This window comes from Poromitra crassiceps (genome assembly GCF_964638095.1).
Source record: "Poromitra crassiceps genome assembly, chromosome: 2".
Taxonomy (NCBI): domain Eukaryota; kingdom Metazoa; phylum Chordata; class Actinopteri; order Beryciformes; family Melamphaidae; genus Poromitra; species Poromitra crassiceps.
In genome coordinates, this window is record NC_139624.1 from 48,136,116 (window position 1) to 48,156,866 (window position 20,751).

General features: G+C 42.2%; 1 protein-coding gene across 1 annotated transcript in view; it reads right to left on the reverse strand.

The window, feature by feature from the left end:
• Positions 1-20,751, reverse strand: part of aldh1l2 (aldehyde dehydrogenase 1 family, member L2) — a 55,404-nt gene that overhangs the window by 17,276 nt on the left and 17,377 nt on the right. The window contains exons 10-20 of the mRNA XM_083632155.1: positions 20,123-20,270; positions 19,044-19,163; positions 17,586-17,713; positions 16,735-16,885; positions 15,510-15,580; positions 10,853-10,958; positions 8,774-8,861; positions 8,593-8,686; positions 6,201-6,300; positions 4,464-4,562; positions 206-371 (exon numbers count right to left, since the gene is read on the reverse strand). Coding sequence (XP_083488281.1) covers positions 206-371; positions 4,464-4,562; positions 6,201-6,300; positions 8,593-8,686; positions 8,774-8,861; positions 10,853-10,958; positions 15,510-15,580; positions 16,735-16,885; positions 17,586-17,713; positions 19,044-19,163; positions 20,123-20,270 — 1,271 coding nt within the window. The remainder of the gene's footprint in view (positions 1-205; positions 372-4,463; positions 4,563-6,200; positions 6,301-8,592; positions 8,687-8,773; positions 8,862-10,852; positions 10,959-15,509; positions 15,581-16,734; positions 16,886-17,585; positions 17,714-19,043; positions 19,164-20,122; positions 20,271-20,751) is intronic.

Consider the following 20,751-nt stretch of genomic DNA (forward strand, 5'->3'; position numbering starts at 1 on the left):
TTGTGTGTGTTGTTTTTTCAGCTCCCATTGTTATCTGTGTTTGCAGTAAAACTTGGTGACAAACCTGTGTCAACAGTCAATCTGACCTGACTTTATTGTAAAAATGAGTCATATTGGCTACGTATATATATGTGGTGTCAGTTGGAGTCAGCAGGTGCAGCAGCCGGTTGGCTACAGAGGCCCAGCGTTTGGACTACTAGGCTACCTGGTCGGTCCACCTGTTTGCCCCCGTACACCAGCGTGGCTCCTTCCTTCACTCCGATGTCACAGTACTCCACCAGCTTGTCCAGGTGGGCCTTGTGGTTCTGTGGGCCGTGGTCTGTGGAGCGATCCAGAGGGTCTCCGATCTTCATCTTCTTAATCTCCTCCACCTTCAAGAGAAACAAGCTGCATCAGGCTGGGACCGGAAGCTTTCCAACCTCCTGCTCACATGCAAAGTGCAGCTGTGAGTGTCGCTATTAAAGAGATAGTTTGGATTTTTTGATGTGGGGTTGTATGAGATACTTCTCGATAGTTAGTGGCCTGCCCACAGTAGATTGCATCCAGCACGCTTCCAGTTAGGAGCAGCGGACAGGGGAACAGAGCTCTCTGCTTCTGTGACTGGGGGTCACGAGCAAAACTGTTATTTAGCCATCTAAAAGAAGGCTCGCCTAAACAAATCAATGTCGGTGTACATGTGCGCTATATTTTGACCATTTTTAGCACTTTACTTTGCCGTCAAACAGCTCTTTCATTTGGTGATTATGATAGCGACACCGTGGAGACAAGAGTAGCCTATTATGCAGTAAATGCATTCCCTGTAAGTGTGCTGTCAATTTCCCATTTACTCTCACACTGCAGCCTATGCAATAGATGTAGCCTACAGTACAGTATGTGTTAGAATGGTACAGTACAGTATGTGTTAGAATGGTACAGTACAGTATGTGTTAGAATGGTACAGTACAGTATGTGTTAGAATGGTACAGTACAGTATGTGTTAGAATGGTACAGTACACTATGTGTTAGAATGGTACAGTACACTATGTGTTAGAATGGTACAGTACAGTATGTGGGTATGTGTTAGAATGGTACAGTACAGTACACTATGTGTTAGAATGGTACAGTACAGTATGTGGGTATGTGTTAGAATGGTACAGTACAGTATGTGGGTATGTGTTAGAATGGTACAGTACAGTATGTGTTAGAATGGTACAGTACAGTATGTGTTAGAATGGTACAGTACAGTATGTGTTAGAATGGTACAGTACAGTATGTGTTAGAATGGTACAGTACAGTATGTGGGTATGTGTTAGAATGGTATGTGTGTTTTTCCGGCCTGTTCAAACACGCAAGTGTCCTGGTCATCATATAGATTCCACCGTCTTCCTTTGAAAGATATTGGTGTTACACAGCTATGCTGAAGAAGATGATCTAAAACCACCGCCAAATAAGGAGAAACACTTTGAGGCTGAAGAGGATGATCTAAACCCACGCCAAATAAGAAGAAAAACCTGCTGAAGAGCACTGCCATACCCAACCTTCAGGTAAGATGAAATTAGTTACTATATAACCAGTAAAGAAATGCCTTTTTTCGGTTTCATTTAGAATAACGCTACAGTCAACATTTATAACACATACCACATACTGTACTGTATCATTCGAACACATACCACATACTGTACTGTACCATTCTAACACATACCCACATACTGTACTGTACCATTCTAACACATACTGTACTGTACCATTCTAACACATACTGTACTGTACCATTCTAACACATACTGTACTGTACCATTCTAACACATACTGTACTGTAGGCCAGAGGTTCTCAAATGTTTTTCAGCCAAGGACCCCTTACAAGATAGAAAATATACCGGGGACCCCCTCATTCTGATTTGTGATTGTGGGCTAAGCTTAATTGTTTCCACGGTAACGTGCTTGACTTTTAATTTGATAGGTTTGTTATTAGAATGTAATCCATGAACCATTTTAGATTTAAAGCATAAACTATTTTCGTTGAACTATGAAGATTTTGCAAAAAAAAAAAAAAAATCTTTTTTTATTACATTACATTTACATTACGTCATTTAGCAGACGCTTTTGTTTTGTCCAAAGCGACTTACAATATCACAATTTGTCAACAGTCCAGAAAACCACTATGCAACACAATCAATGACAGCCAAGATATTTTGATAGACTAGCACCATGTAGGAAGTAGTTTGAGAAGGAATAAGTAACATGTAGCATTTTCTTTTTAATTAAAAAAAAAAAAAATTTTTTTTTTTTTTTTTAACACATTGAGTGCCAGCCGTTTTTTCAATGCTGTAGGTAAGTTGTGCCAGTTTTTTTTTTTGAGGATTCTGGCTAATTTTACAAGAGCCGAGGATTCTTTTCTGTTAAGACTTCGTGAACACCAATCATCTAAAAAGAACTACCGTAAATTCCGGACTATAAGCCGCACCTTTTTTCCCGTTTTTTGGCCTTTTTTGGCCCCTGCGGCTTATATAACGGTGCGGCTTATCTATGGATTTTTTCAAAAAAAAAAATCTCTCTTTTTTAGCACTCTTTCTAACTATAAATCCACTTCTGTTTTAATTTCCTCTCTTGCCCTCTTTTCACCACACTGTATGACACTGTATGACACTGTGTGCACTGTAAAAAACAACACAGGTGGTGTTGTGTTATGTTGTTTTGTTGAAATGTTAATAAATGGGAGCTTCCTCAAACAGCCATCTCTTTCCCGACAATCCCCTCTGTGCATGAACCCTTACATATGGTAATTAAACATTAAAACACAAAAAAAAAAAAAAAAAAAATACCATTAAAACACCCGCGGCTTATAGTCCGGTGCGGCTTATATAAGAAAAAAATAGTCAACTTTGCAGGTGCGGCTTATACACCGGTGCGGCTTATAGTCCGGAATTTACGGTAATAGAATGTGTGCTTTCTCTGTCTAAAAGAGTTCGTTTGTAGAGTTAGTAGTTATGTAGATATTAGCCGTTGAGTACAGCATGGTTTCAGAGATTTTCAGAGAGTTTTGAGATAAATGGATTTTTAGAACCACCTCACGTGCCTGTGATTATGGGTGCCCTTGGGCAAGTCTGTATACTGTTTTGCGTGTGTGTGTGTGTGTGTGTGTGTGTGTGTGTGTGTGTGTGTCTCCAAACTCCTCCCTCCGTAGGTGTGGCTTTGCAGTGTTTTGTCACAGGCGAGTTTCTGTTGCCTCACAGATCCCAAAAAAAGAGAACGGAATCGCAGGAGCGGGGAAGAGGAGAGGAGAGGCGAGGGGGGGGGGGGGTTAGACACGGGAGAGAAATTCCTTCGCGATCCCCTTCTTCCAATCTTGAGGCAGCCTACTCCGCTCTGCTGCTGCTGCTGCTGCTCCTCTGGGCTGCTGCTGCTGGCGGCTCTCGGGCAGTCTGGCTTACTGTAAAACCGGCTCGTTCGTTTCTTGAGGTGTCGGCTGAGAGCTTTGAAGAAGCTTTTGCGATTCTGGTCTTATTTATGCGCAAAGGTACTCGAGTGTGTGTGTGTGCGCGCGCGTGTGTGTGTGTGTGTGTGTGTGTGTGTGTGTGTGTGTGTGTGTGTGTGTGTGTGTGTGAAATCGAAAGAGTTTTCGCCCAGCTATTTCCTTGAAAATTAGAATGGCTTTCTCCAGCGGACCCGTGGCTGTTTTTTGCTCGGCTTTCTCTCTGTCTGGAGAGAACTGTCGCCACTTAGTGGTCGGTAAAATAGATTATACACATTCTCTTCCTCCAATAGTGGTATAGAAGACGTAAAAGGGGTTGATTGATGTCCCACCGTCAAAAAAAAAAAATGTTTATGTAAGACGAGATATCTCGTCTTTGGCACTCAACGGTTGGATTATGTAAGACGAGATATCTCGTCCTTGGCACTCAACGTGTTAACTTGAAAACTTTTCGCGGACCCCCTGGCAAAGTGCCACGGACCCCTGGGGGTCCGCGGACCCCCATTTGAGAACCACTGCTGTAGGCTACATCTATTGCATAGGCTGCAGTGTGAGAGTAAATGGGAAATTGACAGCACACTTACAGGGAATGCATTTACCGCATAATAGGCTACTCTTGTCTCCACGGTGTCGCTATCATAATCACCAAATGAAAGAGCTGTTTGACGGCAAAGTAAAGCGCTGAAAATTGTAAAAATATAGCGCACATGTACACCGACATTGATTTGTTTAGGTGAGCCTTCTTTTAGGTGGCTAGTCGGCTTAGTGTTTGCTCGTGACTCCGTCACAGAAGCAGAGAGCTCTGTTTCGCTGTTTGGTGCTCCTAACTGGAAGCGCGCTGGATGCAATCTACTGTGGGCAGCAGGGTGCTCACAGGGTGCCAGCAGCGCTACATCATCCTGGGTGCTTTGCAACACAAAGTTTGGCAGATTGGGCCAACAGGAAGTACAAATGGGGATAAGGATGTAGAAAATAAAAATGGACAAGACAAGAGAATTTTGAGCTCACTCACCACTCGGCTGATGTACTCGTCGTGAATGGACTCCTCCACAAACAGACGTCCAGCGGCGATGCAGTTCTCGCCTTTGTTGAAGTAAACAGAGCTCATGCCCTGTGGAATAAATATACAAACACATTGGGTTAATAACAGAACAATAGATACAGATATAAACACATTGGGTTAATAACAGAACAATAGATACAGATATAAACACATTGGGTTAATAACAACAATAGATAGAGATACAAACACATTTTAAGTTAATAACAGAACAATAGATACAGATACAAACACACATTGGGTTAATAACAGAACAATAGATACAGATACGAACACACATTGGGTTAATAACAGAACAATAGATATCTGACCGATGGGTGTTTTCATCCAAAGTTTGCTGCAGTAGCATGTGTCAATATTTGTGTCAAAATCTTTTACCCCCCCCACCCCCACACACACCTTTTAATCCAACCCCGTTTTATTTAATCATGGTACTTTTACATCAGTCTCTGCGTGCTTTATTTGTAGGCTTAACAGCATGTAAACAACTGTCTAAATACTGTTTTTAGCATTACTATTATTAACTGTGTGTCAATAAATAAAATGTTTAAAACCCACAGAGCTATACAGGACCATGAAATAAAAAGGGGGAGAGATCGTAAAGAGCATAACAAAAACACTAAGGCTGGAGACACATTAGAAGGCTTAAAATCCTAAATCCTTTTGAAAAACGCAGTGCATCACACAACGTATTTAGATTTTTTTTGTCTCCCTGATGTAAATATGCCAAAACTACATGATCAGGCATGTATGGGATATCGATATACCTGAGATAACTTAATGATGTTGGGTCGTAAATATCATGATTGATATGATCGGGGTGGGGCTGGGTATCGCCAGTGATTTTCAGATTTGATATGATTCCGATACACAAGGTCCCGATTCTATTTGATTTCCGATTCGATACGATAGGATTCAATATCGATATTTCAGTTACAATACCAATTTTGCTTGGATATGAAAGAGATTCTCAAAGAAGTAATGCTGTAAATTGTACAAGGAACCCTCCAACCTGGGGCATTATTAAAAAACTATTTTTACAGATGTTTATGAGATCTTGTTGCACTAAGAACCAAACCACGCAAGTCTAAAGGCTGTTACAAACCAAGAGCGATGCGAATATACAGCACGAAATTGCGATGAGAATTTTGACCCACCTGTCAATGACAGCAACAGATGTGTACACGTCGGACGCGAATCTCAGAAAAATTTACCGTGGTCCGAAAAAATAAACACCGCAAGAACACTCAGAAAAGCTTCGCTGTTGGTATGCACCGTTGCATTGACTGATATAGGTTCTAGAAATATTAATGACATGCGAATTAATCGCACGAAAATAACGCTCCCGATGTGTAAGGACCTTAACAGGGTTAAAGCTTCAAGCATTCACGGGAAAGGGCGTTATAATAAAAGATCGATATTGGGATTTATGAGATGATATCAGTTTCTTCAGATGAATATCGATTCATATATGTTTTTAACCCAGCCTTAGTTAAGACTGAATCTGTAAACCCCTCACACTAAGATACCATTAGCCAACCATTGTCTCCAAGCAAGCAGGATTTCCCCTCCAATTGTCGGGATTTGAAAATCTGGTGTAAGGTGAGTCTGATAATCCTAGTGTGTCCCCAGTTTGAGACAAATGATAATCTCTCTCTCTCAGAGTCTTGCTCTCTCTCTCAGCCTCACCATGCGAACAGCCTTGTCCATGTCACAGTCGCTGAAGATGATGAGCGGTGACTTCCCTCCCAGCTCCAGAGAAACCTTTTTCAGGTTGCTGAGCGCACAGCTGCAACAGGAGCACAACACAGGGCAAGGGCCTGACGTTTACCCCAACAGCTACGTCAACCAATCAGCAATGAGTTTCTCATGTGGCAGTGTAGGGCTGTGAATCTTCACTGGCCTCACGATTCAATTACGATTCAGAGGGCTACGATTCGATTCGAGTACGATTATCGATGCATCTCGATGCATCGCGATGCATCTTAAATCGATGCATCACTTTTTTCCGCAATACATGATTTATTTTTTCTCACTTTCTTTTTTCTCACTGTGTGGCTACTTTTAAAATAAAAGTGCATTTGGAATTGCATTGTATTGTGATCCATAATTAAAATAAACAACTGCATGTACTTCCATTATATTTTATTTAATTATTAAAAAAAAAAAAAATTAATAATCGATTTTTGAAATTTGTGAATCGATGCATCGCGATGCATCTTATAATCAATTATTTTTGACACCCCTATGACAGTGTACCTCTTCATGATCTGTTTGGGTTAGGGTTTCTCATGTGGCAGTGTACCTTTTCATGATCTGTTAGGGTTAGAGTTTCTCATGTGGCAGTGTACCTCTTCATGATCTGTTTGGGTTAGAGTTTCTCATCTGGCAGTGTACCTCTTCATGATCTGTTTGGGTTAGAGTTTCTCATGTGGCAGTATACCTCTTCATGATCTGTTTGGGTTAGAGTTTCTCATGTGGCAGTATACCTCTTCATGATCTGTTTGGGTTAGAGTTTCTCATGTGGCAGTGTACCTCTTCATGATCTGTTTGGGTTAGAGCTTCTCATGTGGCAGTGTACCTCTTCATGATCTGTTTGGGTTAGAGTTTCTCATGTGGCAGTGTACCTCTTCATGATCTGTTTGGGTTAGGGTTAGAGTTTCTCATGTGGCAGTGTACATCTTCATGATCTGTTTGGGTTAGAGTTTCTCATGTGGCAGTGTACCTCTTCATGATCTGTTAGGGTTTATTATGTGGCAGTGTACCTCTTCATGATCTGTTTGGGTTAGAGTTTATTATGTGGCAGTGTACCTCTTCACGATCTGTTTGGGTTAGAGTTTCTCATGTGGCAGTGTACCTCTTCATGATCTGTTAGGGTTTATTATGTGGCAGTGTACCTCTTCATGATCTGTTTGGGTTAGAGTTTCTCATGTGGCAGTGTACCTCTTCATGATCTGTTTGGGTTAGAGTTTCTCATGTGGCAGTGTACCTCTTCATGATCTGTTTGGGTTAGAGTTTCTCATGTGGCAGTGTACCTCTTCATGATCTGTTAGGGTTAGAGTTTCTCATGTGGCAGTGTACATCTTCATGATCTGTTTGGGTTAGAGTTTCTCATGTGGCAGTGTACCTCTTCATGATCTGTTTGGGTTAGAGTTTCTCATGTGGCAGTGTACCTCTTCATGATCTGTTAGGGTTAGAGTTTCTCATGTGGCAGTGTACCTCTTCATGATCTGTTAGGGTTAGGGTTTCTCATGTGGCAGTGTACCTCTTCATGATCTGTTAGGGTTAGAGTTTCTCATGTGGCAGTGTACCTCTTCATGATCTGTTAGGGTTAGAGTTTCTCATGTGGCAGTGTACCTCTTCATGATCTGTTTGGGTTAGAGTTTCTCATGTGGCAGTGTACCTCTTCATGATCTGTTAGGGTTAGAGTTTCTCATGTGGCAGTATACCTCTTCATGATCTGTTAGGGTTAGAGTTTCTCATGTGGCAGTGTACCTCTTCATGATCTGTTAGGGTTAGAGTTTCTCATGTGGCAGTATACCTCTTCATGATCTGTTAGGGTTTATTATGTGGCAGTGTACCTCTTCATGATCTGTTAGAGTTTCTCATGTGGCAGTGTACCTCTTCATGATCTGTTAGGGTTAGAGTTTATTATGTGGCAGTGTACCTCTTCATGATCTGTTAGGGTTAGAGTTTCTCATGTGGCAGTGTACCTCTTCACGATCTGTTTGGGTTAGAGTTTCTCATCTGGCAGTGTACCTCTTCATGATCTGTTAGGGTTAGAGTTTCTCATGTGGCAGTGTACCTCTTCATGATCTGTTTGGGTTAGAGTTTATTATGTGGCAGTGTACCTCTTCATGATCTGTTAGGGTTAGAGTTTCTCATGTGGCAGTGTACATCTTCATGATCTGTTTGGGTTAGAGTTTCTCATGTGGCAGTGTACCTCTTCATGATCTGTTTGGGTTAGAGTTTATTATGTGGCAGTGTACCTCTTCATGATCTGTTTGGGTTAGAGTTTATTATGTGGCAGTGTACCTCTTCATGATCTGTTTGGGTTAGAGTTTATTATGTGGCAGTGTACCTCTTCATGATCTGTTTGCCAATAGGCGTAGAGCCGGTGAAGCCCAGCTTGCGGATGTCTGGGTGATCGGACATGCGCTGCCCCACCAGACCACCTGCAGGAGAGAGGAGAGGACTCAGAAAAGAAGGGATGGAGAAGAACTGATTCACTGTATTCCCTTCTGGATCTTTGTGTTTGTTACCTGAGCCTGGCACGATGTTGATGACTCCTTTAGGAATGCCAGCTCTCACCGTCAGCTCAGCAAACTTCAGCGCCGTCAATGGAGTGACCTGTTAATATATCAAATAACATATGAAAGACAGAAACAGGGATGAAACTAGTTCTATTCATTCAGGTAGAGCAGGCAGTTGATCATTCTCTGGCAGAAACTAAGTTTTGATGTATAGTAGATGAAACCTAATATTTGTTCTCCCAAACGTCTACAGACATGGGATGTAGCAGGTTGTATGTGACACAAAAAAATAAAATGCACAAGATGTGATAACTGATGTGTCATTTGATGGCAATACTGCAGGCAGATGATTTCAAGAATCAGCAGCAATGACTGCTATTATATATTCATATATTTTCTTTAGGGTGACATCAAAGATGCTCCATGGCATGTTCTACATACAGTATGTATGCTAAATTACCTGCTTAGTTTGAGTCGCTGCATTACCTTTCTAAGTTGTTGTTTTTAAATCTCAAAATATGTGAATGACCACTGAGGCATGAGAAAACAGACATTTTGGTCCTCCATTAATGCTCTGAAATCAAACTAAGTTCAAAGGTGTTGACACTTAGTACCACTGTATTGGCACATTTAAAAATTAGCTTCTTCTGTCTTACTTCCTGGATGACATCTAATGATCTGATATTTGATCGAGCAACGCACCATGTAAGCACCAGCTATCAGTGTTTCCCACAGGTGGGTCGCAGGAGATTGTATTTGGGTCACCAAATAAATTTGCACAATTTCTTCCACAGTCTTTTATTTAAATTTTGCATATTGTTTTACTGAGAGGAAATAAAAACAATGAGACAGCCTGTTAACTACGCCTAAATGCATTTATTTGGTCTTATTTATGAAGTATTTGATGTGTATATGTCAATAGAGAGGCAAAGTGACCACCTACTTCCTGCTTCAGTTCTGTACCACAGATTTTCATCCGCCATTTATTTTCCCATAGAAATTTTGTAAAATGCTTATAAAAATAGTTTTACTTGTTCAAACCAAACGGTTCAGATAGATTTAGAAACAGGAGACCACATAACATTTTACTCTGACCAAAACGTAAAACAATTACGGATTTAAAGAAAATATTTTTTAATGTAGTTTTTTTTAGATTTTGGTCCGAGTGAAATGTTCTATGGTCTCTCCCAATTCTAAATATAGCTGAACCGTTTGGTTTGGCAGAGTAAAACTATTTTTATAAGCATTTTACGAATTTGAGGACGAGTGTGTTCCCAGCTGTGTGTGTGTGTTGCACTCATTTATGCAGGTTTAAGGACGAGTGTGTTCCCAGCTGTGTGTGTGTGTGTGTGTTGCACTCACTTGTGCAGGTTTAAGGACGAGTGTGTTCCCAGCTGTGTGTGTGTGTGTGTGTGTGTGTGTTGCACTCACTTGTGCAGGTTTGAGGACGAGTGTGTTCCCAGCTGTGTGTGTGTGTGTTGCACTCACTTGTGCAGGTTTAAGGACGAGTGTGTTCCCAGCTGTGTGTGTGTGCGTGTGTTGCACTCACTTGTGCAGGTTTAAGGAGGAGTGTGTTCCCAGCTGTGTGTGTGTGCGTGTGTTGCACTCACTTGTGCAGGTTTGAGGACGAGTGTGTTCCCAGCTGTGTGTGTGTGTGTGTGTGTGTGTGTTGCACTCACTTGTGCAGGTTTGAGGACGAGTGTGTTCCCAGCTGTGTGTGTGTGTTGCACTCACTTGTGCAGGTTTGAGGACGAGTGTGTTCCCAGCTGTGTGTGTGTGTGTGTGTGTGTGTGTTGCACTCACTTGTGCAGGTTTAAGGACGAGTGTGTTCCCAGCTGTGTGTGTGTGTGTGTGTGTGTGTGTGTGTTGCACTCACTTGTGCAGGTTTGAGGACGAGTGTGTTCCCAGCTTTGTGTGTGTGTGTGTGTGTGTTGCACTCACTTGTGCAGGTTTGAGGACAAGTGTGTTCCCAGCTGTGTGTGTGTGTGTGTGTGTGTGTGTGTGTGTGTTGCACTAGGTTTGAGGACAAGTGTGTTCCCAGCTGTGTGTGTGTGTGTGTGTGTGTGTGTGTGTGTGTGTTGCACTCACTTGTGCAGGTTTGAGGACGAGTGTGTTTCCAGCTGCAAGGCAGGCGGCGCTCTTCCAGGCCAGCATCATGAGAGGGTAGTTCCATGGGATGATTATGGCACACACACTGCCAGGGAAACACACACACACACACACACACACACCACTTCATTCAGTGAAACACATTATAGAAACACACACTGCCAGGGAAACACACACACACACACACACACACACACACACACACACACACACACACACACATCACTTCACTCCACTCAGGGAAACAGACCACCATCCATTCACTTCAGTTGAATCTCTACTGTCCTATAAGAACAGTTTGGTTTGCATTAGGGCTGTGCAATTAATCGAATATTAATCATGATCAAGATTTTGGCTTCCCACAATCATGAAAACAAGAAAATTTAGATAAATGGTGTCACATTCCGTTCTCAATCACAATCGTGATCTCAATACTGATCAAAATAATCGATCATTTTGACCATAATGGTGCAGCCCTAGTTTGCATACAGGGTTTAGCAGATATAAGTCAAAACCTAGTTTGCATACAGGGTTTAGCAGATAGAAGTCAAAACCTAGTTTGCATACAGGGTTTAGCAGATAGAAGTCAAAACCTAGTTTGCATACAGGGTTTAGCAGATAGACGTCAAAACCTAGTTTGCATACAGGGTTTAGCAGATAGAAGTCAAAACCTAGTTTGCATACAGGGTTTAGCAGATAGTAGTCAAAACCTAGTTTGCATACAGAGTTTACCAGATAAAAGTCAAAACCTAGTTTGCATACAGGGTTTAGCACAGCGATCCTCAAAGTCCGGACTCCGGTCCGCATCCGGACCCAGACGCCGTCCTATCCGGACCGAGCCCTATAACCTACAAATCATTGAATAGTTACATTTTCACGGAGAATTTCTATTTTAACCGGCACATGCTTTTCTAGCCTTTACGGTACTGGTTTATCTGTCAGGAAGCTCACAGACCAATGCATGAGCTGTAAATCATCACACGTGATGCTACTCAGCCAATCAACAAGCGAATCGATTCTGCCTGCTGCTGCTGCGGGAGAGTTGACACACGGACGGACGGAGGAGAGGCGAGACTCGGAGAAATGCGAGAGATAGAAGTAATTTCACATCGCGTGCTCAAAAGAAACGAGTAGACCGCGAAAACAAAGCTTAAGTTTTAATCCAGAGCACTGAGAGCAGGCAGACTCATGTTCATTCATTGGTCTCATGAGCAGTTCAAAACCAGTATGTCTCGTGAAGTGTGATGCGATCCTGACCAGCTGTCTATGGAAGCGCCACATGAGCAAACACACACACACTCAAATCCAGACTGAGGGCACAAACACATTCACTGCCCAACGGCATGCGAAGTTTGCATTGCGAGCGACCAATAGATAGATAGAAAGACAGACAGACAAACAGACAGACAGACAGAGTGGGAGCTCACTTCTATCAAGAGAAAAGGAGGTTTGTTGGCTGAGAGCCTGACTGATAAAATGTGAAGAGTTAAGAAAAGGAAGAGAAGGGGGAGCTTATTTTTCTAAAATTAAAGCACTTTATTTTAAGATACACATTTTTCCAAAGCACTCTGTTGTGTTATTTCTAAATGCAGCCATTATTTTACTTGAAATGAGAAAAGAACATGTATGTATTATTAGTGTAGGCTAGTTATTTATAATTAATCCAGTTAAATCTGAAAACTGTAAATAAACATTGTTGATGTTTATTTTGATTCAACAGTCAGTCATTGACTACATACAGACATTGTACCATTAGGCTACTGCAATCATTGAAGTAGCCTAAGTTCAATGGCACTGAATCATAACGCAAGCTCAATGTTCCGGACCTTCGCTTGAGGAAATTTTCTCTATCTGGACCTCTTTGAATTTTAATTGAGTGCCCCTGAGCCCTGTACTACGAAACTAGTTTAACAGATCTGCGATAAGTCCCTTTGATCTGGTTTGACTGAACAGGATCAAAGCTATCTAGTTAACTGATACTACGACGCTGGTTTTTTACTAGGTAAGTGGACCTGGGATCTGCCTGTGCACGCGCACGTTTTTCGCTCGTGCACAGGCGCGCGTCCACGCGAAAGAGGTGCACTAGCCAATCACATTATGAACAGCTGAGTTTATCCACGCCCACACCCATTTCCACACCCATTTCCTCGTTCAATGAAGCGCAGTGCATGATCAGAGTTTTAGCGGATATTTAATGTATCCGCGATTTAATGTCAGAATGAAAATCCGCGTTGGATAGTCTGCTGAAGGGCTGTCTAAAGCAGCAGCTTGTATTCACATCAGTCATTTGATTTACTTTGATCAGCGATTTCTGTCTCCTACAGCTTTGTGCGAGTGTAAATGTACATTAAATGTGTAATCTCAGTCTATAAATTTCCACAATCTGTAAGCCTATTTAGACCATAGATTTAGAAAGCATGCTCAATGAATAATGATCTCTATCACTCATTATGTGTGTGTGGTTGCACTGATCGAATAATTCATATATAGGCTATAATAATGATATCCTAATATAAAAGAGAAAACTGCTGGACTGAATTGAGACGATGCGGGCATACTTTTCATTGATAAAAACTAGCCTATTTTTGCTCATATATTGGCATACAGCCTACAGGACACAGTTCCAGCTGAAACATGCAAGAAGCCTGCATATTTAGTATTGGGGCTATCCCATATTTATCCCATCTATATTATATGTATAGGCTTTTCTGGCATGTAGGAGAATATCACCCTCACTCCATTTGAGGCTCCGTTTAGCCTATGATATGCGCTGCGGTGATTAATAGTGATCATATTTCTCCACGCATAGTTGAGCTGTTAAGACATAAAGTGGTAAGTAGGCTTAATTTAATTATGTAGCCTACAGAGCCACAAATGTTTTTCTTGTTATATTCTCAGTTGACTGCAATCTATTTTTCATATGGCGATCTTATATGAACGGTGAGTGACTCCAGAGAGCCGATTATATGGGTCTGTCATGGATTTTGATCTTATCCTCTGAAGCTAACCTGGTCGCGACCAGGTTAGCTTTGCAGCGTCAGTTGCCATGGTGATTGAAAGTTAACTTGCTTTGTAGTACGGCTAAACCAGGTTTAAACTCAAACTTACTCGGATAAGGCATTAAACTAGCTTCGTAGTACAGGCTACTGGTTTAGCAGATAGAAGTAAAAACCTAGTTTGCATACAGGGTTTAGCAGATAGAAGTCAAAACCTAGTTTGCATACAGGGTTTAGCAGATAGAAGTCAAAACCTAGTTTGCATACAGGGTTTAGCAGATAGTAGACTCAGCCCTCAGTCTTAATCCGTTTCACTCCTGTAAGACTGAGAATATTACTATTTAAATCTTTGCATAACGTTAGGTGGCGCTGTTGGAAGCCTTGCATCGGAAAACCAATCATGAGTGTTGCTGCTTTCTGGGGGCAGTTCTCATGCAGAACCGGTGTCTCGCAAAACATCGTCGCATTTGCGGATAAACATATTAATCACTCAGAAACAAACATAACCTGTTAATAGGACGTGTTTCATCCGGCCCCGGCGGCTAGAGGTCTTTCCCCCAGCGATAAACCCGAGTCCCGAGGCTAACGTTACAGAGCCTGCTGATGACTCACAGTATCAAGCGGACCACTTCCGGGTAGGAAAAATGATTGTAAAATAAACCACAGCTATAAATTTTGTTTGGAGCATATCAGCTTCATGCTCTGTGTTAGGACTATGATAAATGCCATTGCCGCTACCAAATAAAATTCTAATAATAAATGTAGGCGTGTCTGCTGCCGGCGGTTCTCGCCGGGCTCGAAGAGACAGTTTCTGACAGTGAAATTCCCAGACGTTTGGTGGCGCAGCTCACCAAACGTCTGGGAGCCGAGACTAAGCAGATAGAAGTCAAAACCTAGTTTGCATACAGGGTTTAGCAGATAGAAGTCAAAACCTAGTTTGCATACAGGGTTTAGCAGATAGAAGTCAAAACCTAGTTTGCATACAGGGTTTACCAGATATAAGTAAAAACCTAGTTTGCATACAGGGTTTACCATATAGAAGTCAAAACATACAGGGTTTAGCAGATAGAAGTCAAAACATACAAGGTTTAGCAGATAGAAGTAAAAACATACAGGGTTTAGTAGATAGAAGTCAAAACCTAGTTTGCATACAGGGTTTAGCAGATATAAGTAAAAACCTAGTTTGCATACAGGGTTTACCATATAGAAGTCAAAACATACAAGGTTTAGCAGATAGAAGTAAAAACATACAAGGTTTAGCAGATAGAAGTCAAAACATACAAGGTTTAGCAGATAGAAGTCAAAACATACAAGGTTTAGCAGATAGAAGTACAAACATACAGGGTTTAGCAGATGGAAGTAAAAACATACAGGGTTTAGCAGATAGAAGTAAAAACATACAGGGTTTAGCAGATAGAAGTCAAAACATACAGGGTTTAGCAGATAGAAGTCAAAACAGGTACTAAACACGCAATAGCAACATAACAAAACAAAATCAATGCACATAGAAAATCTTAACATTTGACAGGAAGAGAGAGAAGGTCAATAGCTCAATATCATTGAATAATGTTATTCACCAGTGCAAATACAGTACAAGGCTCATCACAGACACGACAGCTATTTTATCTAGAGGGTCTTACCCGAGAGGTTCTTTCTTAGTGAAGGTCAGATTGCGGTTGGGTCTGGCTTGGTTGATGGGTATCGTCTTGCCCTGCAGGAAACAGGATGTGAAGTGAGAATGTGCCTCTAGCACTATCATCAGTGACACATTCTGCAAAGTGGACATGGTGTACAGGAATCTACCTGGATCTTGTCGCACCAGCCAGCGAAGTAGGTTAGGTTTATGGTTATGGTTAGGGGGAATCTACCTGGATCTTGTCGCACCAGCCGGCAAAGTAGGTTAGGGTTATGGTTGTGGTTAGGGGGAATCTACCTGGATCTTGTCGCACCAGCCGGCGAAGTAGGTTAGGGTTATGGTTAAGGTTAGGGGGAATCTACCTGGATCTTGTCACACCAGCCAGCGAAGTAGGTTAGGGTTATGGTTAAGGTTAGGGGGAATCTACCTGGATCTTGTCGCACCAGCCGACGAAGTAGGTTAGGGTTAGGGTTAGGGGGAATCTACCTAGATCTTGTCGCACCAGCCAGCGAAGTAGGTTAGGGTTATGGTTATGGTTAGGGGGAATCTACCTGGATCTTGTCGCACCAGCCAGCGAAGTAGGTTAGGTTAGGGTTATGGTTAGGGGGAATCTACCTGGATCTTGTCGCACCAACTGGCGAAGTAGGTTAGGGTTAGGGGGAATCTACCTAGATCTTGTCGCACCAGCTGGCAAAGTAGGTTAGGGTTATGGTTAGGGGGAATCTACCTAGATCTTGTCGCACCAGCTGGTGAAGTAGGTTAGGGTTATGGTTATGGTTAGGGGGAATCTACTTGGATCTTGTCGCACCAGCTGGTGAAGTAGGTTAGGGTTATGGTTATGGTTAGGGAGAATCTACTTGGATCTTGTCGCACCAGCCAGCGAAGTAGGTTAGGGTTATGGTTATGGTTAGGGGGAATCTACCTAGATCTTGTCGCACCAGCTGGCGAAGTAGGTTAGGGTTATGGTTATGGTTAGGGGGAATCTACTTGGATCTTGTCGCACCAGCTGGCGAAGTAGGTTAGGGTTATGGTTAAGGTTAGGGGGAATCTACTTGGATCTTGTCGCACCAGCCAGCGAAGTAGGTTAGGGTTATGGTTAAGGTTAGGGGGAATCTACTTGGATCTTGTCGCACCAGCCAGCGAAGTAGGTTAGGGTTATGGTTAGGGTTAGGGGGAATCTACCTGGATCTTGTCGCACCAGCCGACAAAGTAGGTTAGGGGGAATCTACCTGGATCTTGTCGCACCAGCCGGCGAAGTAGCGGAAAGTCTGGATAGACATGCCTACGTGGGTCTTGAGGGCCAGCGTGTACACGGCTCCCGAGTCGATGGACTCAATGGTGGCCAACTCCTCCTGGTGCTCCTCCATCAGGTCTGCAAGCCTGCAGGATGGAGAGCAGAGCTCAACAAGAAGTCTTCTTTCAAAAAATATTAGCATCATTATTATGCGGAGGACAAAACTTCAGCCCAGATTCACTAAAGAATATCACGCAATTCACTAACTGTGCTAAGTGAGTGGAAAGCATTCCTATTGCGCTGGACAAACAAGAAAGTCTCTTTGTACCCATCATGTATATGTAAATTATATGTAAATCTCATTATTTCGCAAATCGCACCCGATTCACTAACACTTCTCAACATCAATATGGAATAAAAAAACTTTACACAGTTTGTTTATTCAGAATTACTGTTATTATTGCTGCAAGATACTAGCTTTGGCATCAGTGAGTCAGGATGCAAAGGAGAAGTGTTTCCTCCTTGAATCAGACCAGAGAACACTGTCATTCAACACAGGCTTTAAGGTGAAGGGTGCAGCCTCGGTGGATTCGCCTGACAGCTGAAGCACATCATTTGTGCTTGTAACTGGTGATGAAGGAGAATATTTGCTTGTGCAGTTCCCTTTTCGACAGCTTGTTTTGCATAAATATTGCAATAACTTGCTGAAAAGCAAATGAGGTGCAAGAACGAAACAGATTACCCACACTAAGCAATCTTAGTGAATTTGAACCTCAATGTTTTCCCTGAGTATGTAACTAAAGCCGACTGCAGACCTCTAGGTGGTGCTACAGGCACAGTGCTCACTTGTAAAGCAGACTTCCTCTGTCTCTGGGGTTCATCTTGCCCCAGGGGCCGTTATCAAAAGCTTCTTTGGCAGCTGCCACTGCCCGGTCCACATCACCCACTGAGGAATAGGCCACCTTACAGATCACCTGGGGGAAGGAAGTGACAGTTAGCAGCTTGTCTAGACTCCACTGTTTGATGGAAAACAACAGCCCTGTTCAGAACCGGGCCCTATTACAGAAATAGTGGACTATATAGTGTGTTGACCATTTTGTACTAGTGTCCGAATTCTCAATTGTTACTTTGATTCACTATATAGTCCACTATAGAATACCCACAATGCACTGCAAATTCTAGTGTCTGAAACTGGTTTGATCGTTCCCCATATAGTTCACTATAAACCATACATGGGCAACATACGGCCCGCGGGCCGTATGCGGCCCGCGGGCGTTCCCTGTGTGGCCCGCGATGGAATTGCAAAAAAAAAAAAAAAAATTGTGCACTTGAACGCAACATGCAATATACCCGCTGAATAAGTGTCCAAATGTTCATGTCATTCTGGGCAATACTCTTCTGTTATAGCATTTCAGTCTGGAATATGAAATATCTTTCAATAATATTTATGACTAAAAGGCTAAAAGTAATCTCATGTGTAAGAAATGACTGTTCTCCATTGAAGTAGAAATTTAAATAATTAACTTGTTGGTTTTGGATTTATTTAGCTTCAAGAGTGCCTTTTTGTTCTTGTGTGACCCTCAACACAGGCTTTGAGAATCCCGGGCCACTTACTGATACTTATGCTTAAATTAACCCACTCATATTCTGGTTTATTTCAAGAAAAACATTTCGGCTAGTGGAAATTCTAATTGGCTGGTAACTTTAAAATCTAGCAGCCATATCGGCAGGTGGTGAAAAAAGTTAATTTCAAGCCCTGCAGGGAGAGCAGGTGGTGACATAGGAGTGAGTGAGGAAAAGGATCAAATATTGGTGGTTAAGACTGAATAATGACATCACAATTGTTAATTTAAAATGAGTTATTCCTCTAAAACTGGCTTCAAATGCCCCAAGTTTTTCGCGTTGGCGCCATTCAGCCCTCAGCAAAATCTGGTAGCGAGGAAATTTTTTTGTGGCCCTCTCTATCATCAAAGTTGCCCATCCATGGGTTACGGCATGACAATATTTGTTCGGCCCCCGGCAACAATCTGGGTTTCTCATGTGGCCCCCCATGAAAAATAGTTGCCCACCCCTGCTATAAACACTACATGGAGAATTATGAGTGAGTGAATGAGTGAACCATTCCGAACACGGCTAATGTAATATTATGTGCCAGACAATCCATTTTATAACAAACTATGCAATGTGCCACTGCTAGTGTGTTCTCCAAGTCATTCATGTGTGTTTATGTCTATCGAGGGGTATTTGCATGTGTGTGTGTGTGTGTGTGTGTGTGCATGTCTGTGTGTGTGTCTGTGAGCTCACCGATCCGTCAGCAGGGTTGATGGTATCGGCGGCCTTGCCATTTTCCGCATCCTCAAACTTGCCGTCAATAAAACACTGGTATGGCATTTTCACAGTCATGTTGTTCACTTCTTTGGTCGCCTGTGAGCAAAACCATATTCACCACACAGCAATCACACATCAAGCACAAAGAGCTACAACATAGCTACAGTATATGACATGTATCAGTGACCTCAACAATCTCAGATCTGGAAGATCCGTAGATAATTCCTACAGCATGTAAATTGATTTATAGGTGATAAAAGAAACACAAAACACAAAATGTCAATTGGATGAGATAATACCACTGATTTCCAATTACTGTAGTTGATTCAGGAATGTTCCAGAAACAATCATGTTCCGATGTCAATATCTTGAAACAAGGCAGCTCACTCCACTAGTGTCAAGGAAATGACGCTTCATCCATGAAAATTCTTGAAGCACCTTCATTTGCATTGGAGGGAGGTGGAACTACCGTAAATTCCGGACTATAAGCCGCACCTTTTTTCCCGTTTTTTGGCCTTTTTTGGCCCCTGCGGCTTATATAACGGTGCGGCTTATCTATGGATTTTTTCCAAAAAAAAAAAAAAAAATCTCTCTTTTTTAGCACTCTTTCTAACTATAAATCCACTTCTGTTTTAATTTCCTCTCTTGCCCTCTTTTCACCACACTGTATGACACTGTGTGCACTGTAAAAAACAACACAGGTGGTGTTGTGTTATGTTGTTTTGTTGAAATGTTAATAAATGGGAGCTTCCTCAAACAGCCATCTCTTTCCCGACAATCCCCTCTGTGCATGAACCCTTACATATGGTAATTAAACATTAAAACACAATAAAAAAAAAAAAAAAAAAAAAAATACCATTAAAACACCCGCGGCTTATAGTCCGGTGCGGCTTATATAAGAAAAAAATAGTCAACTTTGCAGGTGCGGCTTATACACCGGTGCGGCTTATAGTCCGGAATTTATGGTACATCTCACCCCAGTGGCAGACCTTTTCACTTGTTTGAAGAAACATCAGCAGTGTACTGAGATGGCAGAAGTTCCTGCTCATACTCACGTAGTCTATGACCAGCTCCTCCTCTTGGTCTTCTCCCCTCAGCCTGCGGACGAACATCTGGATGAAGTCCTGGAAGGTGGTGGCCATGTAGACATCCTCAGTCTGGAGCTGAACACCGCCACACTTCTGCTTCACCTCCTCCACCAGCCTGGGGACATGCACACGCATGCACGCATGTCACCAACTGTTAGAGTACCATTCACAAGCTACTTTTGTACCTTTGGGCTACTGTCGTCCCTACTGGCACATCACAGTAATGCAGGGTCATTTGTAATCCACTCAGCAATTATCAAACTCTTAATAAGGAATCATGAAACAAATTAAATTTGAGATTTGAACACCCGAGGGTCAATCAAACGGATTTTGACCACTTGGATAATCTCCAATTGGGTCCGGCAAGTTTTGGTCCACCCCTTCACCTTCCACTCTGCGCTGTGTTCCCTCTTGTAAAATCCCCCTAGAATTTCCAACACCAACAACAAAGCTATCCCTCTCGCTAGCCGCAGAACACTAGCAAGTTTTCCAGGGAAATTAGTTGTTTTTAATTATTTTGTCTGTAAAACCGTCAGTGGAGACAAACTTCTAATTCCTTAGTTGCCGATTTCTCTGCACACTAACATCAATACGGG